The sequence below is a fragment of the Dryobates pubescens genome, chromosome 4, assembly GCF_014839835.1.
Source record: "Dryobates pubescens isolate bDryPub1 chromosome 4, bDryPub1.pri, whole genome shotgun sequence".
NCBI lineage: Eukaryota > Metazoa > Chordata > Aves > Piciformes > Picidae > Dryobates > Dryobates pubescens.
The window spans coordinates 8,281,155-8,298,837 of NC_071615.1; the positions used below are offsets into that span (position 1 = coordinate 8,281,155).

General features: G+C 39.8%; 1 protein-coding gene across 1 annotated transcript in view; it reads right to left on the minus strand.

The window, feature by feature from the left end:
• The window catches only part of VPS35L (VPS35 endosomal protein sorting factor like), a 50,620-nt gene that overhangs the window by 22,758 nt on the left and 10,179 nt on the right, over positions 1 to 17,683 (minus strand). Inside the window, exons 9-23 of the mRNA XM_009899167.2 lie at positions 17,525 to 17,584; positions 15,217 to 15,313; positions 14,761 to 14,808; positions 13,585 to 13,678; positions 13,268 to 13,345; positions 12,799 to 12,921; positions 12,058 to 12,104; positions 9,725 to 9,836; positions 9,407 to 9,523; positions 9,030 to 9,083; positions 8,168 to 8,248; positions 7,254 to 7,316; positions 6,073 to 6,158; positions 4,394 to 4,474; positions 1,865 to 1,928 (exon numbers count right to left, since the gene is read on the minus strand). Coding sequence (XP_009897469.1) covers positions 1,865 to 1,928; positions 4,394 to 4,474; positions 6,073 to 6,158; positions 7,254 to 7,316; positions 8,168 to 8,248; positions 9,030 to 9,083; positions 9,407 to 9,523; positions 9,725 to 9,836; positions 12,058 to 12,104; positions 12,799 to 12,921; positions 13,268 to 13,345; positions 13,585 to 13,678; positions 14,761 to 14,808; positions 15,217 to 15,313; positions 17,525 to 17,584 — 1,205 coding nt within the window. The remainder of the gene's footprint in view (positions 1 to 1,864; positions 1,929 to 4,393; positions 4,475 to 6,072; positions 6,159 to 7,253; positions 7,317 to 8,167; positions 8,249 to 9,029; positions 9,084 to 9,406; positions 9,524 to 9,724; positions 9,837 to 12,057; positions 12,105 to 12,798; positions 12,922 to 13,267; positions 13,346 to 13,584; positions 13,679 to 14,760; positions 14,809 to 15,216; positions 15,314 to 17,524; positions 17,585 to 17,683) is intronic.

Genomic DNA, 17,683 nt, shown 5'->3' on the forward strand with positions numbered 1-17,683 from the left:
CAAAGGCTTGGTGTACTTTGTATTTCAAAAGGAAAACCACAAGGAAAAAACAAATCATGACAGAAAAATAGAAATAGCTTCATGAAGCTGTCTTCAGATTCCTGTAACTTCTCATAGGCAAAGAGAAATTAGCATTTTCCTAACTAGGGATACCAGGAAGAGAAGCAGGTTTTCCTTGAGTTTGGTTAATAAATATAAGCTTATATAACATGGCAAAAGCCTGCAACCTTGCATGCTAGCAAGAAAGAAGTCAACCAACCACCTCTGTGTGGTAACACCTCACTTCCATCCCTCTAGATCTGAAAAGCCCAAGTGCTGTCAGCTGGAGTGTCTCAGCTGTCAATTAAAAGCCAAGGAAAAGAAACAGTCTCCAGGCAGTCTACATTTATGTATTCAAATGGATTTTTTCCCCCCCCTAATAGAAGTAAAGGTTGCATTATTTATTATTTCTCAAGCCACATGCAAAAGAAGTTTTTACAGCACTAAAATTAAAATTGCATTGAATCCATACAGAGAAAGATCAAAGGGAACTGCACCACAACACAAAGGATTGCTTCTTGTATTACAGGCAACTGGCTTTGCCTTTCCCCTATTTCTGCAACTGCTGATTCTTGAGTCCTAGGAAAGCCTTAGGAGTCTTCTGAGGAAAACTTCTCCAAAAATATAAATGTTTCCACAAAAAGCTGACTGTAAAGATGACTGTCACAACTGCTTTGGCCTCCACATCTTAACATGTGCTGGTTTGAAATCTATAACTAGGCATTTTGCTTCTATTAGAATTCCACCCCACTTCCCCCCCCCCAGCAAGCCAAGACTATAAAGCCACATCAATGTGGGAAATCCTCCTAAAAGGTGTTATACAACATTATACTGCATATAAAGCTTAATAAAGCTAAATTATATTAAATAGCCTATTATTATAGCTGAAGAGAAAGCAACCATCCAGAGCTAAATTCACAGAGCTGCAACAAAGGAAAAAGCGGACAAGTAGAGACAAAGGCTGTCAGCTCTGACTATGTGAAAGAAAAGCCAAGCACTGGGAGTACCTGGTAAGAGAACAAAAAAACCTTGGGAACATCTCTCTTAACCAACCTGACATCTCAAACCCAACAGACAAGTAACAAAAGATTTTATTATGATGCAAAGGAGGGAAGGGTTAAAAATTACTTTCAAGACCAAACAACTGGCAGTTTTGTAGGACCACTAATTTGATACAGAATACCTTATTTGAGCATGAAAATGCATAGAGAGAAGAGCAACATAGAGTCACAGACTAGTAGGGTGGTTGGAAGGGACCTGGAAAGATCCCCTAGGCCAACCCCCCAAGTTATATTTATTCAAGGTGAGGCTCGACAGGGCTCTGGGCAACCTGATCTAGTTGAGGATGCCCCTGCTTACAGCAGGGGGAGTCGGGCTAGATGACCTTTGGAGTTCCCTTCCAGCCCAGCCTATTCTACAATATCTATGTTTTCTAAATCTAGCATTGGTTCCAGATTCATCTAAGTGAAGCACTCCCATAAACCTGTGACCTCTCTGAAGCTGTAGCAGGCAAGACTTCAATTGCTGTTTAACTTTTCAGTGCTTCCCATGTTTTACACGAGATTTCATAACCCAGCAGAAAACCTGATTAAAAAACCAAGAGGTGCTCTTTAAACTCTCCCACTGCACCATGGCAGCTTCAACACCATGACATTCATTTCAGCACATGCAGACTTACTTCACTAAAACACACAGGGTGGGGTTTTCGATGGTCTTAAGTAAGTCAGACACACAGCCTCTGCCTCAGCTACAGAGGCACCTGTTGCTCATGGGGATCCCCACGCTATCAGGGACACCCCAACAGTTGCACACAATTGCCACTCACCATTTTTATGAATCCATTTATCAAAGCTGCTAACATTCTTTTCTCATCCTCAAGTGTCAGTGCACTATAAGGGAAAATGTCTATGGTAAGTGCTAGAATATTGCTTATCTGTAAAGGTCCAAGGGACACATAATAACTTATATAATGGAATAGCCATATAAAGCATTTATTGCACACTAAAACCACCAAGCTTATCATTTGAGTTATAAAGCAATAACCCCAATTTTAACAGGAATATCACCAAACCAACCATGCACCAGACTAAAGCCCCAATTTTAAGACAAATGTAAAAATTGCCAAGAATGGCTTTAGATTTTACAGGAGCTCAGAGTTTGACATGAGGAGCAGGAAACCAAGTTAATGTTCCTTACTGCAGTAAGTAAGAACTTAGGGAGGAACTGATCATAAAACCAAAGAAAATGAGTCAAATCTATTCTCAGAAGAAAGTTACCCTATTTAAGAAGAAAAGCTTTTCAAATACACTTTGAATAGGTTATGTAAAAGTGAATGTATTTAGTTTAGAAACAAGACTGGTTAGTTTCATTTGGCTTTTGAGGGGAGTCTTTGGGGTTGTTTTTTGTGGTTTGGGGATTTTTTTGGTTCTTATTGTGGTTCAGTTTCTGTTGGGTTTTGGTTGTTTTGTTTGGTTGGTTTGCTTGCTTGTTTGGGTTTGTTGCTGTTATTTGTTTGTTTTTAACCACTGCCACATAATGTCAAAAATTAATTCACATCCCATTGTTACCCTACTGCCTCTTTGATCTTTTAGTAAGAATCAAACTCGGCTTGTATGTAAAAGTAGTTTCTCTTCAAGATCACCACAGATACTGATTTGTGACACTATTCTATAGCTGGAGTCCAAATCTGATTTGAAACAAATGAAAATCCAGTAAGTCAAACCTGTTTCACTGAAAATGGATGAACAAAAAGTTAAGCTATAATTAACTAATACAATTTAATCCTTTTACTGTTATATGCTTTGACCTTTAGTGTATCAGTTACCAATTTCCTAGCTCAGACACCAGATGGGAAGAGAACAATAGTTTTATTATACAAATTCAGCAAAGGAGGAAAGAAAATCTCAGCATGATTAGCTCATTAGTGCATTGCCAATCAAAAGAGTCAACTGATGGGCTCCGAGAGGCTCAGAAGACTTGTAATGAGATCTCCAGGTCAGTTATGGGTTTCCAGTTCAATTCTGAATCAGACCCCTACCAGTCTAAAGGCTGTTATCCTCCAACAGCTGTCACAGGGGTCAGAGAGCCCCACACAATGGTTTAGCAGTTTCCTGAACCAGGATGTAACAACAGACATAGAAATTACTGCAGTATAGTTAGAATTTATGATGATTTGCCAGTAAGAGATGAGGAGCAGAGCTGGGTTAGGAGATTTTAAGGATCCCAGTAAACTATCAAATAGTTTTGGCAAAGATGTCAGGGGAAGCACCGAGTAGGGATTGACATACACTGCTTAATTTTTTTCATTAAGCTGTTCCAGTTTCACTACATTGCTCCATTTCAAAGCTGAAGTAGCTTTTAGTGCAAAATACAGCCAAATAAAGTGTTCTAACCCAAATAAAGCACTCTAGCTGGTATGAATTGCAATTACATGCCAAATGGAACTTCTTTATTGGCAATAGATCTTGTATTCATGGCTTACCAAGGCTGAGAAAGTTAAATTTCCTTTACAGTGTCTGCCATACTAAGAGGCTTTGGGCTCAGAATGCCAAAAGAAATCTTGGTCCTTACAAGTCTACTTAATCCAAACCAGAAGGAAAACAAAAAGAGGAGATCTTTGCTTTTAAAATCTAAAATTTGCAGCATTGTGCTTCTGTCACTATTCAGACACAAATTTAGCTGTGATTTTGGAAAGCTACCTACAGACCATAAATGTTTTCCACATTGCACAGCTGCTATTCAACCAGTGTGTATGCAGGTGGGCACCCAGGATCCCTAATGACCTCAGCACTCAAAAGTCATGGGGAAAAGAAGAGGAATAAGGGGAAAGACATATAAGGGTCAAGAGGTTCTCCTCTATTCTAGTTTCCCCTACTCAAGCTCCTAGAAATCTTTCATGTGTCTTTTTAAAGATGTCACACTCCTTTGCAAGGGATGAAACAAGTGGCCAAAAATAAAGGTAACATTGAGGATGGCAATCTGTGCTTCAACAGCAACATATTCACTTAAATCTCAGAACTAGTTTATTATTCACTACAACTCAGAGTAAATTCCTTCCACTTTGAAAATTGTTTTGTAAAGATTAGATGGCTTTGTGTCTCTGCTTCACAAGAGAACTCCTCAAAACCATTGCTGCTTTCCTTTTAAAATTCTGCTCCAGCACTGAAAATAAAGCAGTAATTAAAGAGCAAACGGTATGTGCTGCCACTTCACTGCACAGCTCTTCCCTCACCACTAATTGGATTCATGTCTTAATCCACCATGAAACAAACAGCCTCAGAAATGTGACCCTGGACACCAAGCAGCCAACCTTTGCACGGCCAGCAGTGACTAGCAGGAGTCAAGATAACCTTACTTCACAGAATCATGCATCGTCTTGCAGATATGCAGAAGAGCATTGAGTATCACAGGATCCCTTGTAGCTTCCTGTTGATGCCTAGAAAATGTTTTAGAAACAATGATGAGAAATCCTGCTCTGTCAAAATGCAAAATGGTGAACAGAACAGCACCAACTTAACGCCCAGCTCCAGCTGGCAGCATTGTGTGACACTACAGAAGTTTTATATCCATCATTTTTAACCAGAACAACTCCACAGATCATGTGGCTCACAAATGCACAATTCCCACAAATGCCAGTCAAGGACCATTCATGGAGCTTTACTGCCAAGCCACAGAATCTGATAGTGTGGCCAGCAGGAGCAGGGAAGTCCTTCTGCCCTGTACTCAGCACTGGTTAGGCCACACCTTGAGCCCTGTGTCCAGTTCTGGGCCCCTCAGTTTAGGAAAGATGTTGACTTGCTGGAAAGTGTCCAGAGAAGGGCAACAAAGCTGGGGAGGGGTTTGGAGCACAAGCCCTATGAGGAGAGGCTGAGGGAGCTGGGGTTGCTTAGCCTGGAGGAGGCTCAGAGGAGACCTCCTTGTTGTCTATGACTGCCTGAAGGGAGGTTGTAGCCAGGTGGGGATTGGTCTCTTCTCCCAGGCAACCAGCATCAGAAGAAGAGGACACAGTCTCAGGCTGCACCAGGGGAGGTTTAGGCTGGATGTTAGGAAGAACTTCTTCATAGAAGGAGTTATTTGCCATTGGAATGGGCTGCCCAGGGAGGTGGTGGAGACACCATCACTGGAGGTGTTTAGGAAGAGACTGGATGGGGTGCTTGGTGCCATGGTTTAGTTGATTAGATAGTGTTGGATGGCAGGTTGGACTCGATGATTTTAAAGGTCTTTTCCAACCTGGTTAATTCTATTCTATTCTATCTGGGGGACACAAGTTAGATGTGTGCTACTGAGGCAATCTAAGAACACCAAAACAAAGCAATCCCAGATCTATCAAGAAGAAACAGTTTCTCAGCTACTGATGGACAGACAGGAAGGGCAAATGGCATGTTTAAGTACACAGGCACAAGTGCAGTGGAACACCACTAAGACAATTAAGGAGCTGCAGCATCTCTCATATGAGCAAAGGCCAAGAGAGCTGGGACTGTTTAGCCTAGAGAAGAGAGGCCTGGGGGAGGTTGCTTATCAGTTTATACAAATACCTGAAAGGAAGGTGGAAAGGCCAAAAAAAAGAAAAAAGTTTCAAGGCACCTGGTAATGATTTGAAAAGAAAAGGACTGTTTGCCAATATCTGAAGATGGAGCCTCATCTTCCAAGCTCATTTTCAGCTGTGGAAATACTGATTTTCCTACCTAATGGAGTTTGTAACAAGAGAATTTCTCTCTCTCTCTCCATTATAGCCAGGGAACAGTTCAGAGCTGTCACAGCAGTTGGAATACAAAATAAATTCCAACTAAGGCAACATAAATTAAAAAAACCCCTCAGCTAATAGTTTTGCTAATCCAGCAAATCAGCATCAATATGATTACCTCAATTCCATCTTTCTTTGACAAAATTGATGTATTTTCTTTTTTATCTCCATAGCCTGGAACAATTTCTCAAGGTAAGTGGCCTACATACTGCCTCACCTCCCCTAGCCATTCCTCAATACATTTCCCCAGACCCTTCAGAGTGAATTTAATCCAAATATTCTCCACTTACTTAATAAAAGATTCCATAATGCACTTGCAAACCTCCACTCTCACACTCTCCTTCTGGAACATATCCAGAAATGGCAAGAATTTCTCCTGAAAGTACAAATATATAAGCAAAAAAAGAGGTATTTTACACACTGGACAAGCAATATTTTGGATAAGTTTTATAACCACAGCTGGTTTAGTTAAAATGACTTCAATATTTTTTGAAGGCAGTAATTCTATGAAACAAGTGGAAAAGCACTGTTGACTGAAAGATGCATCAAATGTATTGATTGAAGAGATCCAGATTAAAACACAAAACACACAACTGTTTGAATCAAATGTTGCAAAGCAATCATATGCTTGATCATGACAAATTCAAGTATCTATGAGAAGACAGGATATTAAAACCAATGAAAACAGGCCAGATGGCAGCAATTATATTGCATGTATCCAGGGCAACATAATGTCCAAGACATTAAAACTTTCTTCTAAGGTAAAGGTTTATTTGTTAAGATACTGAAATATGTATTTTCTGCATCATCTCAAGAATAGAGCAGGGCTTGGGTTTTAAGAATTATCAGAGTAACTTGTGAACAGGACTCCAAATCCACAGGATCAGTCTGGAAAGTAACTTGTGAACAGGACTCCAAATCCACAGGATCAGTCTGGAAAGTAACTTGTGAACAGGACTCCAAATCCACAGGATCAGTCTGGAAATCTTCAACTGGTTTCAGTACTTTGACACTTGGTGTCTATCTCACAAGAGGCAGAGAAAGAAGAGCACAAGAGTGTCTGACCCCTCTAAGTTTCAGTTTGTTTCAGTGCCAAACTTAAGCCCCAGGAAAAGGCATGTTAATGATAGATCATTACAAAGAAACAGCTATCAGCAATTACATGAACACACAAATAAATGGCATTTTATCTTCCACTGACTGTCACCTATGCCATAGTGACAAACTTGGAGAATCTAGCAGTCTAAGAGGAAAAAAAAAAGAAAAAAGGCATAGAAAATTGACATTAGAATAATGAATATTTAAGTAGTGAGCAGCAAAAAGCTTCCAAAAGCTTTCTGCACTTTATCTATTCAATAAAATGTTCCCTCACTAAGTGAGCTTGCAAATAATCTAAATATCCAAGTTAGGTAGATTCTCTTGCAGAAACATTGCAAATTAATTCTTAAAAATTTATAAGAGTATCACTTACCACTGAAAAAAGCAGAGAGAAGTCATAGATGTAGGTAATAACTTTCTGAATAATTGACTGCAGCTAAAGGGAAAAAGGGCCAGGGCGGGGGGAATGAAAAAGAGTGGAAAATTATTTCAATACAAGTTAAGTTCAGACTATCCACAGCAGAAATTATTCTTCTCTAGTTATTCTTAGAACACTGGGTTGGAAGACACCTCAGGGATTCATTGATATGATTTCTTTTCCCAAAGCAGGATCAACTACAACTATGCTGTTCCTAGCAGATGTTTCTCCAACATGCTCTTCAGAACTCGTTTAAAGAGAGGCTGACCAGCCTGCCTGGCTCTCCTTTGTTCATTACTGGTTCTAGTTAGGCATGCTCTCCAGCTCTATAGACTTAAAAACACCAACCAACCAACCAACAAAAAAACCCAAACCTCACCAAACTAGTCTGCTTCTTTTATAGGCACTTTATCTACCCTCCACATAACCACAAAAGCCTTCTTCTAGAACCTCTTCATCTAATCCATATCTCACCTGGCATGCAGTCTCAAGAACTGGACGCAGTAATTCACTGAAGCCGTAACAATGCCAAGGAGAAATGGATTATTTTATGGTTTACCTCTTTTCAAACAGCCTGCCATGATTGCTAATTTTCTTCAGCAGAACACCACAGCTGATGCAGGAATTAACCACTGATACTTCTAAATACATAAATCATTCTAGTTTAACATTTCTCTGCACTGAAAAATTGATGTGCAGGGGGAAATGGAGGTACAAATCAGAGCATTACACTCTTCCAAAAGGCTTCCCAAATTATAGTCAGCGATTAAAACTTTCATTTCTGTGGTAAGAGACATCAGTGATATTGAATTTCAGCTAAGAAAATCCACATTAGTTTTTTCACAGATTGGGCAAGATAAATTCTTTACCTGTGGGTAAGCTTCTTCAAATGCTCGGTCAGGAGTCATGTGCTTGATAACATCAGCCAACACTGTATTGACCTCTCGCTTCTGTGTAGCAAAACAGAAGGTTACAAAATACAGTCATAAAACCAGCTCTTAAATCACTGAAAACCAGGTGGATAATTTATTTCCATTTGCCAAAACATCAGCTTCTACAGAGCTCCAGTTAAGCAAGGACCTTTAGCCATAGCTCCAGTAAATCCTTACTTAAACTTGTTGGGGATTGGTTTGAGCAAGAGGGGACATGGGTCCCAGGAACACCTGTGCAAATTAGGCCTTGAAGGATTTTCTGTTATTAATATAGCAATGGAGTAGGAGTTGTGGAAAAGTTCTGATTGCTTGGTATGCTGAAGTCAAGCTGCCCCTGAGAAGGGAGGCAAACAAGATAAGGAGTAGGCAAAGAGCTGGGAAAAAGAGCAATTAGACTGAGTAGAGAAATTCCACAGAATAGTGAAAACAATGATGTAACCTTTTAGAGAGAAACCAATAGTATGTGTTAAATTAGAATAGAATTAACTATGTATAAGATAAGACTATAAATAATGCAGTGTGGAACAATAAAGTTGGATGATTACTATCACTCGTATTGAGTGCTGTCATCCCTGTCTCCGTTCTTGTCATAAACTGCTCCATCTGCCGTTAAAATACACAGCACTGGGAAGTGGTGGTGATTCCTTCACAGCCATATCTATTGTCCCTACTCAACTCCCATGAAAGGGAACACTTTTTTTTTTTATATTGCTTCCCTATTTTTAACACCAAGCTGCTAAGGAAGTCACTTAGTCTGTATCACAAAACCTTCCAAGGACTCAAAGTGAATTTCACATACCGTAAAATGCCTGCAGGTATACTCCACCCACACTTCAGCACAGTTGATGTAATCCTAGAAATACAAGTGTCTTATGGTTATCAAGATCTACAGGGCATTAGGAGAAATACACTTGCAAAAATCACACTTAAAAGAATGAACTCCTCAAGATCTAGCACTAAAGACAAACCTCCAAAGTTGCTCATGCAGAATTATGTTATGTAGAATTAAGTTACACCTAAGCAGAGCTGGGGAAAGCAGGGATCATATGAAGACATTACAAGGCATCTTATTTTTTGGCAGCTGTGTGGATCTAGAAAAGGTAAATCATGTCATGCTAACTGAACAACTGGCTAAGCACAGAATTGGCAGGGAACTGGGACAGGCAAATAATCCACCTGTGGGTTCTTCAGCTTTGTTATAACCTTCCAGGCTTCATTTAGTATTTGATGGCGATCATTTTCAGGAGGATCAGCCAACGCCAAGTTTAATCCCAAGGAGCGAAAGAGGAGATGCTGAAAGTTAATGAGAAATTGTCAATTAAATGCAGAGGATGCCTGTCAGTCCAACACTGCTCTAGGAGGCACACTGTGCAGTTTTATGCATCAAAATGCCTTTTATTTAAACGGTGTGCAAATTCTGTAGGGAACTAAGAGCATAAAGATCTCTGTCAGGCAAGGAATAGGAATTGTTACAAATCACATACAAAAAGTTACCTTTGGGAATCCAGATTCATCACACTCTTTGATCATGCCAATGAAGTCCATAGATCTCGTGGCAATAAACTCTGCTCTGAATGCTGACATGACTGAATTCAACAGCAAAGCGCTACAATGACCAGAACACAAATCAATACAGCTCAACAGCAACTAACATTTTGTTCATTTACATTAATCTGAATTTAGACTGCCTGCTGTCCAATATCTAGTCTAAATTTTGAAGGAGGGAATGAAGAAGGAAAAAACCCTCATGAATCAAGCTTGCATCGATGAAGCGTAACAAAGCTAAGCTAAGTAAAACCAGAAAACATTACACCACTGGAAAAGGTAGAAAAGGGAACCTGTAGAATACTTTTTCCACACCAGTTTGTTTTTTTTAAGCCATCACTTTAGCAGAAGTTTATTAGAAAGATCAAGTAAACCAGGAGTGGCTGACATGCTTAGGAACTTACTCTCTCTTTTTAACTACAGTTCAGAAGTATACTTTGGCAGAACAAATCTCTGTTGAAGCTTTTCCTCACTGAATTGAACTATAGGTGTATTATAGAAGTCAGATTTCTATTAGCTGCATTGTTAGGATTAAAGTAAACCCAAAAAACCACAGTCATTATCCTATGACAACCAGCACTGACACCTTTAGACACGTCTCATTAATAATTCAAACCCATAATTGTATTCATAGCCAATGTTACTGATGGAACATTGAACTCAATGCATTGCTGTAGAGCCCAGTTTACTGCTACTGTTACGCAAACAGAAGAAACAAAACCTAGTCTAATTCAAAAGGCAATTCCTTTGGGCAAACTCAGCCATGAGATAGCACAGAAGCTGCCTGACAAAACCACTGTGTCCTTCCCTAGTCCAAAAACGACAGTTTGAATGCAGGGCAGTTTACCTTGAGGGAAATTCTGCGGAGCACTTAAAATAGCCCTGCATGCTCTGTGTTCCTGACTGAGCATTAGTGGTCTCATTGCAATTTGACTGGAATTTGCATTTATCATTAGCCAAGTACTTCCAGCTCACTGGGTACATGCTTTGCAATAGAGAGGGGCAGGCTGTCACTTCTCACTTAGATGGCTGCAACGTAGCTCATGGAACATACTGAGGTTATTTAAAGATTTATATACTGATGCCGCCTTCTGCTTTGTAATAGTTTGACAGTCATGAGAAGACACACAAAAACCCCCCAACCAACCCACAGAGCTCCACTTTAAAAGAAAACCACCACACTTTGTAGCACATTTAAAGTGGATTATTCAACTTTCCAAGAAAAAAACAAAAAAGGACATCCCCAAAAGATTTCTTTGGAAAAGCCCTCATTAGACTCAGCATTTTCTCTTTCCTTCAAAGAGCTAACAGACACAAAGTTGAAGCACCCAGCCCACCTTTACAACAAGAAATGCTAAAAGGTGATTTAAAAAGGAGTTCCACAAAACAAATCAGCATCTACACAAAACCTTTAATCCAGCAGAGTATGTGAATTATCTTCACCCATATGATACACCCTGATAGAACAGCATCTTCATACCACATTTTTTTAAATCACACTTTGTCTGCACTCCTACTCTCAGTCACAGAATGTTAATGCTGCCATTCCTCAGGTAAGTGACAAGATTTTTGTTCCTCAGCCACTGCAGAACTGCAGTGTGCAAAGCACATCAGAAAAACACAACAGGTAGCTGAAAACTTTTAACAGAACTCAGCCCTTCTACCAAATAAAATGAACTGAGATTAGCTCATCAGCGAGACAAATTGCTTTCACACAGCTCAGAAAGCACATCCAAGACTTTCAGACCCTCTTTCTGAACTATTTCACTGAAGGTGACACCTCAGAAAGTACATCCAAGTCATTCAGACCCTCTTTCTGAACTACTCACTAAAGGTGACTACATGCAGACTTCTAGGAGATATTTGGGATAATTCCCATGTTAAAACCCCCCAGTTGCCCAAATACTGCCGTTTCCAAAGGTGTCTGCTGCTTTAAATGTCCCTTGCAAAATACATGTATGGGTTGGCTGCAGTCAGTGGTGGCTAGGAAGAAAAGGAAACTAGAAAAACTAAGCACTATCAGGAATCAGAGCCATTGCTGATGGAGAACACATTACATGTCCCAAACTTTGACTTAGGAGCCAAAATGAAGCAAGCAAGTCAAAATACTTAACTTTTGCTCTGCAAGTAATCTACCATATTTTAGAATTCATCTCTGGAAAACAGATGTTCATAATCATGATTTAGTGAGCTCAAAAGAGAGGGAGAGAGATTTTTATTACAGGAACTCATGGGTACCCAATACAGACAGTAATGAGTCTTCTGCATTGTGCAATACTTACTTGTTCCCCAATTTTTTGCATCTCTCCATCATCTCAGTAAGCAGAACCTGGAAGAATTACATATTAAAATCAGTGAGTAGAGACCCTGAAAATTAATTCAGCTTTAATTACTGTAGCAGAGTCTCCCCAAAGCTGTTTTAATTACCTACCCAATACATTCCAATAATCCTGTCTTATCCTGTATTTACAGCACAAGAAAACAATGGCGCAGTACAGCATAAACCACCCCTCCTGTATCAGGCAGAGTGGCATTTTAATCAACCCCACCATTTTATGGAAGTCAAATTTGCAATCTTCTAGCCATGCCATTTCTTGAAGTAATCACTCTTTGCCAGCCAGGTCAATTATCTCTGGCAGGAGAGGTGAAGATTACCAACTCTCTGCCACAGAATGCAAACCAGGCTGACAGTAAAATAGCCTGTTGATAAGGTTAAGCAATTACAAAGCTGCAGCTCACTCAGATCATTTTTATACCTCTGTGACAGAGGAAACTGATTAATTTAGGAAACAAAGATTAAAACTAGCTAAAGGACAGCACAAACCAAACAGGAATACTGCCTGTGAGTACAGCTTGAGCTTTGTGGAAATGAACATTCTTCCTATATAGAAACAGTGTTTCTAGGCTATTTATATTTCCTTTCACACCCATGTAAGTGCTGGCAGAGATGGGGGTTAGCAGGCAAAATTAAACTCTTCATCCCAACACTTTCACCAGTACCAAGCATTACCACCCTTGCTTACTTCAGGAGCACGGTATGCAATGCACTGCAAAATCCAGTCTATAGCAGGAGAATATAGGGTCAGATACAAAGGAATCTCCACACATTGCTCTACCAGCTGATTCTGAACCGTATCCTCATGAATCTGTTGAGATAAAAGACAAAATCATGCTCCTGTGTTTAATAGGAGCTATGATAAGCTGGAGAAGGGTTGTGTACGAATGGGAACAACAACAGACAAGATGATACAGATATTCTGAAGTATTCCTTGCATGCTGGGGAAAAAAATACCAGGTTCATAGCATACATTATTGAAGTGTAGAAACATGTTGAATAAAGCAGTTTCAGCTTTTCAGAATGGATATAAAAATCTCCCATCCTACATCTGGGCACAGGAAAATTCCTAAGCCTGGATTTAAGAACTTCAAAGATTTCTCAGGATTAAGGAGCGTGTTTATTTGGCTTTGCAAATAAAACTCCTGTTTACTTACCTGTTTAAATGTTAGAAGAAAGTCAAAGAAATTTTTGTTAAGGCTTTCTTTCAGCTGTGGTGCCACTTCCATCCCAACCTGTATTAAAAGAGACATCAAGATTTTTACCTGCATCTGTCACCTACGATTCAGCTGCAAGACTTGCTTAAAAGAAAGACTCTCCATTATTGGAACAGAAGATAAATCAGGTTTGGGGTTTGTTAGAAGGAAGAGACAGTCTGCTCATTACTTCAGATAAAAACAATGGCTTTCCTCTAGTGGCAGAGCCAGCTGCAGTGAATCTTTGATACAGATTTTGATGTTAAATGATAGCCTACCCTGCAAAGGTATGCTCTGGCATAGACTGCAACCAGTGGATCTCCAATTCCTCTGATCATAGACGTTAACCGTGGGAGACATTCTGAAATCCCCCTGTTGAGAGTTGTTTTCAGAAATGAACATGAGATTTAACAGCTGATAACAGAATTATGTCACCTACAGAGAACTTCAGTAGGCACCTTGTAGACTAGCAGTTGAGCATGAGGTACAGAAACACCTGCCAAAAGAAGCAGCATGCCAGCTTAACATTTTATTTCAGAATTAAAAATTCATGTGCAGAGTAACAGGTATGTAATAAAACTGCACTGTTTCCCATTAGGGGTAGTGGGAGTTGGACTCCCACAATCTCCAGAGGTCTCTTCCACTCTGTGATCCTGTGTGATAGTCAGGTTGGACACTGGGCTTGTAAAAGACAAGCACAACTAAAAAAACTCCTCCTCTAGTCTGGAGGAACAGCAGAGCTATGGAAAGGCTGTAATTCAACAGGAAGAAAGCAGAAGCTTAAAATGGAACTGGCAGAATTCCTTCCATGTCTCATTTTCCCACAGGTCCTCTTTGACAGAGCTGTACTAGTGCCTGGAGATGAGGCCCATCAATTCAAGTAAAAGAACTGCATTTTAGGGATAATGAAGTTGTCACTATAGTAGCAATTCAGCTTACAAGACTCATTTCAAAATGTAACTGAAAAAGGATGATTACATGTGAAGGAACATTTTCAGTTCAGCAACAGACACTGTTTGGCAACACAGAAGGCTTACACCCAGATTTTCTAGAGATAATTGTTTGTTGTTCCTAAATCATTTCCCCAACTCTGTCTCTAGCAATACAACACAATGATATTTTCCTTTCAGTTTTCTACCCCGCCACACTCTTCATCTTAACCATCTTGCTCCTCCCTGCACTACCTGAAGCTGCTGGGTTTTCATTTGCAAACTCCTGGTGTCACAATTATCCCTGCATTGCAGAACTGCAAGCACTACTGCATTTCAAACTGGCATTCTCGCTAAGAACTCCACAACCTCTCAGCATGGGTTCTTCTCAGAGGTTTTGCAGGTTTTAGGGTTTTAAGATTCATTCTATCTGTCATTAACCACAGAATTTGCAGGTTTAACTCCTTAAATTAGTTTCCAAGCATGCCCATACACTTCCTTCCCACCCTTAGCAGTTACTCTTACGTTTTGGATAGGAACTTATTGCACTTCAGTATTGCTGCTTCCACATAACTGAAATGAAGTCCAGTTAAGGAATAAAACAAAGATGCAGGCCATTTAAAAACATGAAAACAAGCATACACCAAACACATACCAAATAAAAGCAACTATTTCCGGCTCCTATGTAATAAATCACAAAAATCAACTGCGCAGCAACAGTGATCTGCAAGATTTTGGTCTCAAAAGTTTCCACACATTGATTCTACTCTGTCATTGCCAAGCTGCTCACAGCCAATAATTCAGCACTGTGTTTACTTTGAAACATGACTCAAACTCAAAACACACAGCCTGAAACACACAAAACAAAGTCAGTCTAAACATCAGATTGCTGTGGGGCTTACTGAAACAAGTGTCTTTATTTATGGAAAAGTGAATGAGAAACCAACAGACACACTCAAGAGTCTCACTTGACAAGGATACAATCTGGGAATGAGTTCTCTGATGGAAGCAATCTTGAAAAACCAGTTTAAGCAAGTTTCTTTAGCCGTATCGTTAACACTCTCTGGAGAAAAATTATCTGGGGGAAAAAAAACCCAACAACACAAACAGTCACATTCTTTCTGGGGGAAAGTTACTTTTCATTCTAGATTTGAAGTTGTGCTCTCTTTCCTTTCAAGGAGAGATTAGGCACAGCGTGATAAACTAGGCAATATATTTGCTTATCAGCAATCTCGTACAGCCGTAAGAATGAATTACATAGACAGCAAGAAGAGGTAACTAAAGCTTCTGTCTTGCATTAAGTCACATTTCAGAAGCCGAAGTCAAGCACTCAAAGCTGATCTCAGACCTGTTACTTAGAAATCTGACTTCTGCCTGCCTTTACAAGCAGAAACTCTGAAAATAAAACAAGGAATCTCTAACAAATACATGTATATAACTCTAAACCAAATGGATGCATACAAAATAAATGAAACACTCCAATTCTTTAATATAATTTTTTAAGACTATTAAATATATATTTTTAAGACTATTATTTAATACTGTATTGCAAGAAGTAGGAAATAGTAGACACTGACAGAACATTTGTTTTCGTACACTAAACATCTAACACTGCAGCGCAGTTCTCTCCTCGTGAGCTCTGGGACTATTTATGTCAGCTGCCAGCAGGAAAAAGCTGCCACCCCCAGGGTGGAACAGATGGGTTAGGGGGACAGTGGTCTGGTCAAGCAGGCACACACTTGCATGGCTAACTGTCTCCTCTTTCTCTAGATTGCCTGGATCAGAAAGCAAATAAATACAGGCTTCCAAGGATCAACCCAGATCTGAGGCAAGATGGCTGGGAAGGATAAGTCCCTCTTCTCTCAGTGATAAAGCTACACAATCAACTTCTCCTGTGACTGACTTGTGAAGCAGTTGGAACATACCACTGCTCTCCCATCCCCGGCCCCAGAAGGTGAGAAACTCCTGCTCCACAAGAAAGCTTCCAACTTCCAAGACTAGAGAAGCCACACACTAGATGTTGAGATGTTCTTTAGAACGAACGGAGCTCTCATCCAACCTTGTTGTGTTTAGTTCCCACAGCATGAGCAGGGGAGGTTGGGTCTAAAATCCCCAAGGGTTCACACTGCTATGCACAGCAAGTACAGCACAGCTTTTCTCTTTCTCCCTCCTACTTTTATAGCTGCTTGGGATGTTCCCACCAGCAGTGCCCCTGGCAGCTGTAGAGCTGCAGCATGAGCTCTGCTTTCCAGAATGCAGGTAACTGCCCATTCATCGTAAGAGGCTACAGGACTTCTCTGCCTTAATGTTTATAAGAACAGTTTGTCTCACCTGCAACAACCAAATTTCCCTTAGATGTTTATTTCTAATCTAAATATTTGCTGGTTTCAAACTTTTGGCTCAAATCCCATGGATTTAACTGCAACCTAACAGAACTGCTCATTACCAGCTACAGAGTAAGAATGTTTCATATTTCAAGGACATGTACTTAATATCCTTCAACTTGCAATAAAATCCCTGTTTTTCCACAGAATGTTTCAGTGCTTGCCTGAAGAGGCTCTTCCATATACATTTGTACTGAACATGTCAAATTAGACTTTCATATTGTGCTGGAATTTCAACTGAAAAAATAGAAAGGGCCCAAGTTAGAAAGATTATGCTACCCTGGTAAACTGATCACCAACTCAATGACAGCCTTCTGCTGCTTCCAAAATTCTTCCCTAACTAAAGCAAACCTATCCAGTTTCAAGTGTAGCAACAAAAACATCTACCTACCAAAAATTGAGAATCTCAGCTTTCTCTATTTGTACCATTAACTTTAAACTACTGAAATACAGTATTTCCATGAAAGAATGTGTGCTTTAAAAAGAAAATAGGAAACAGTCTTCCTTCATCTAGTTTGGCCATTCCTGTTTAATTCTCCCTCTACTTATGCATAGTGCTTTGTGATTTCATGTCTCAGGAGGACCCCAGATTACATTTGGTAACATCAAAGCCACAAGTACATTTTAATACACCTAAGGTATATTAAAATCCTAATATACCTTAGGTATATTAAAATCCTCAGGTATATTAAAATCCTCAGTTAAGAATGCAAAGTTGCATAAGGACTGTGAATGGTGGAAGCTATAAGCAATGGGGTTTAGTCTGTTAAAAACTAAAACTCCCTAGATCCAAATCAGAACTTTTTTCATAGGGGATACAGTAGCACAGGTCCTGTTTAAGCTTTCTCAAGTGAGTTCAAACGTTTCTTTTTAACAGAGGCACAGTGGAAACAATGTGAACTTACCTGACAATGAGACACGGCTGTCCACACACATTGACAGAATTCTTTCATACACTAGTTTCCCTGTTAAAAATAATTGTTAAAAATCATTCTTAATGACCTGTAAAAGACACAACTTTGATTCAAACATTCCCTCTCCAGCGGACGCTGGAATTAGCCGGA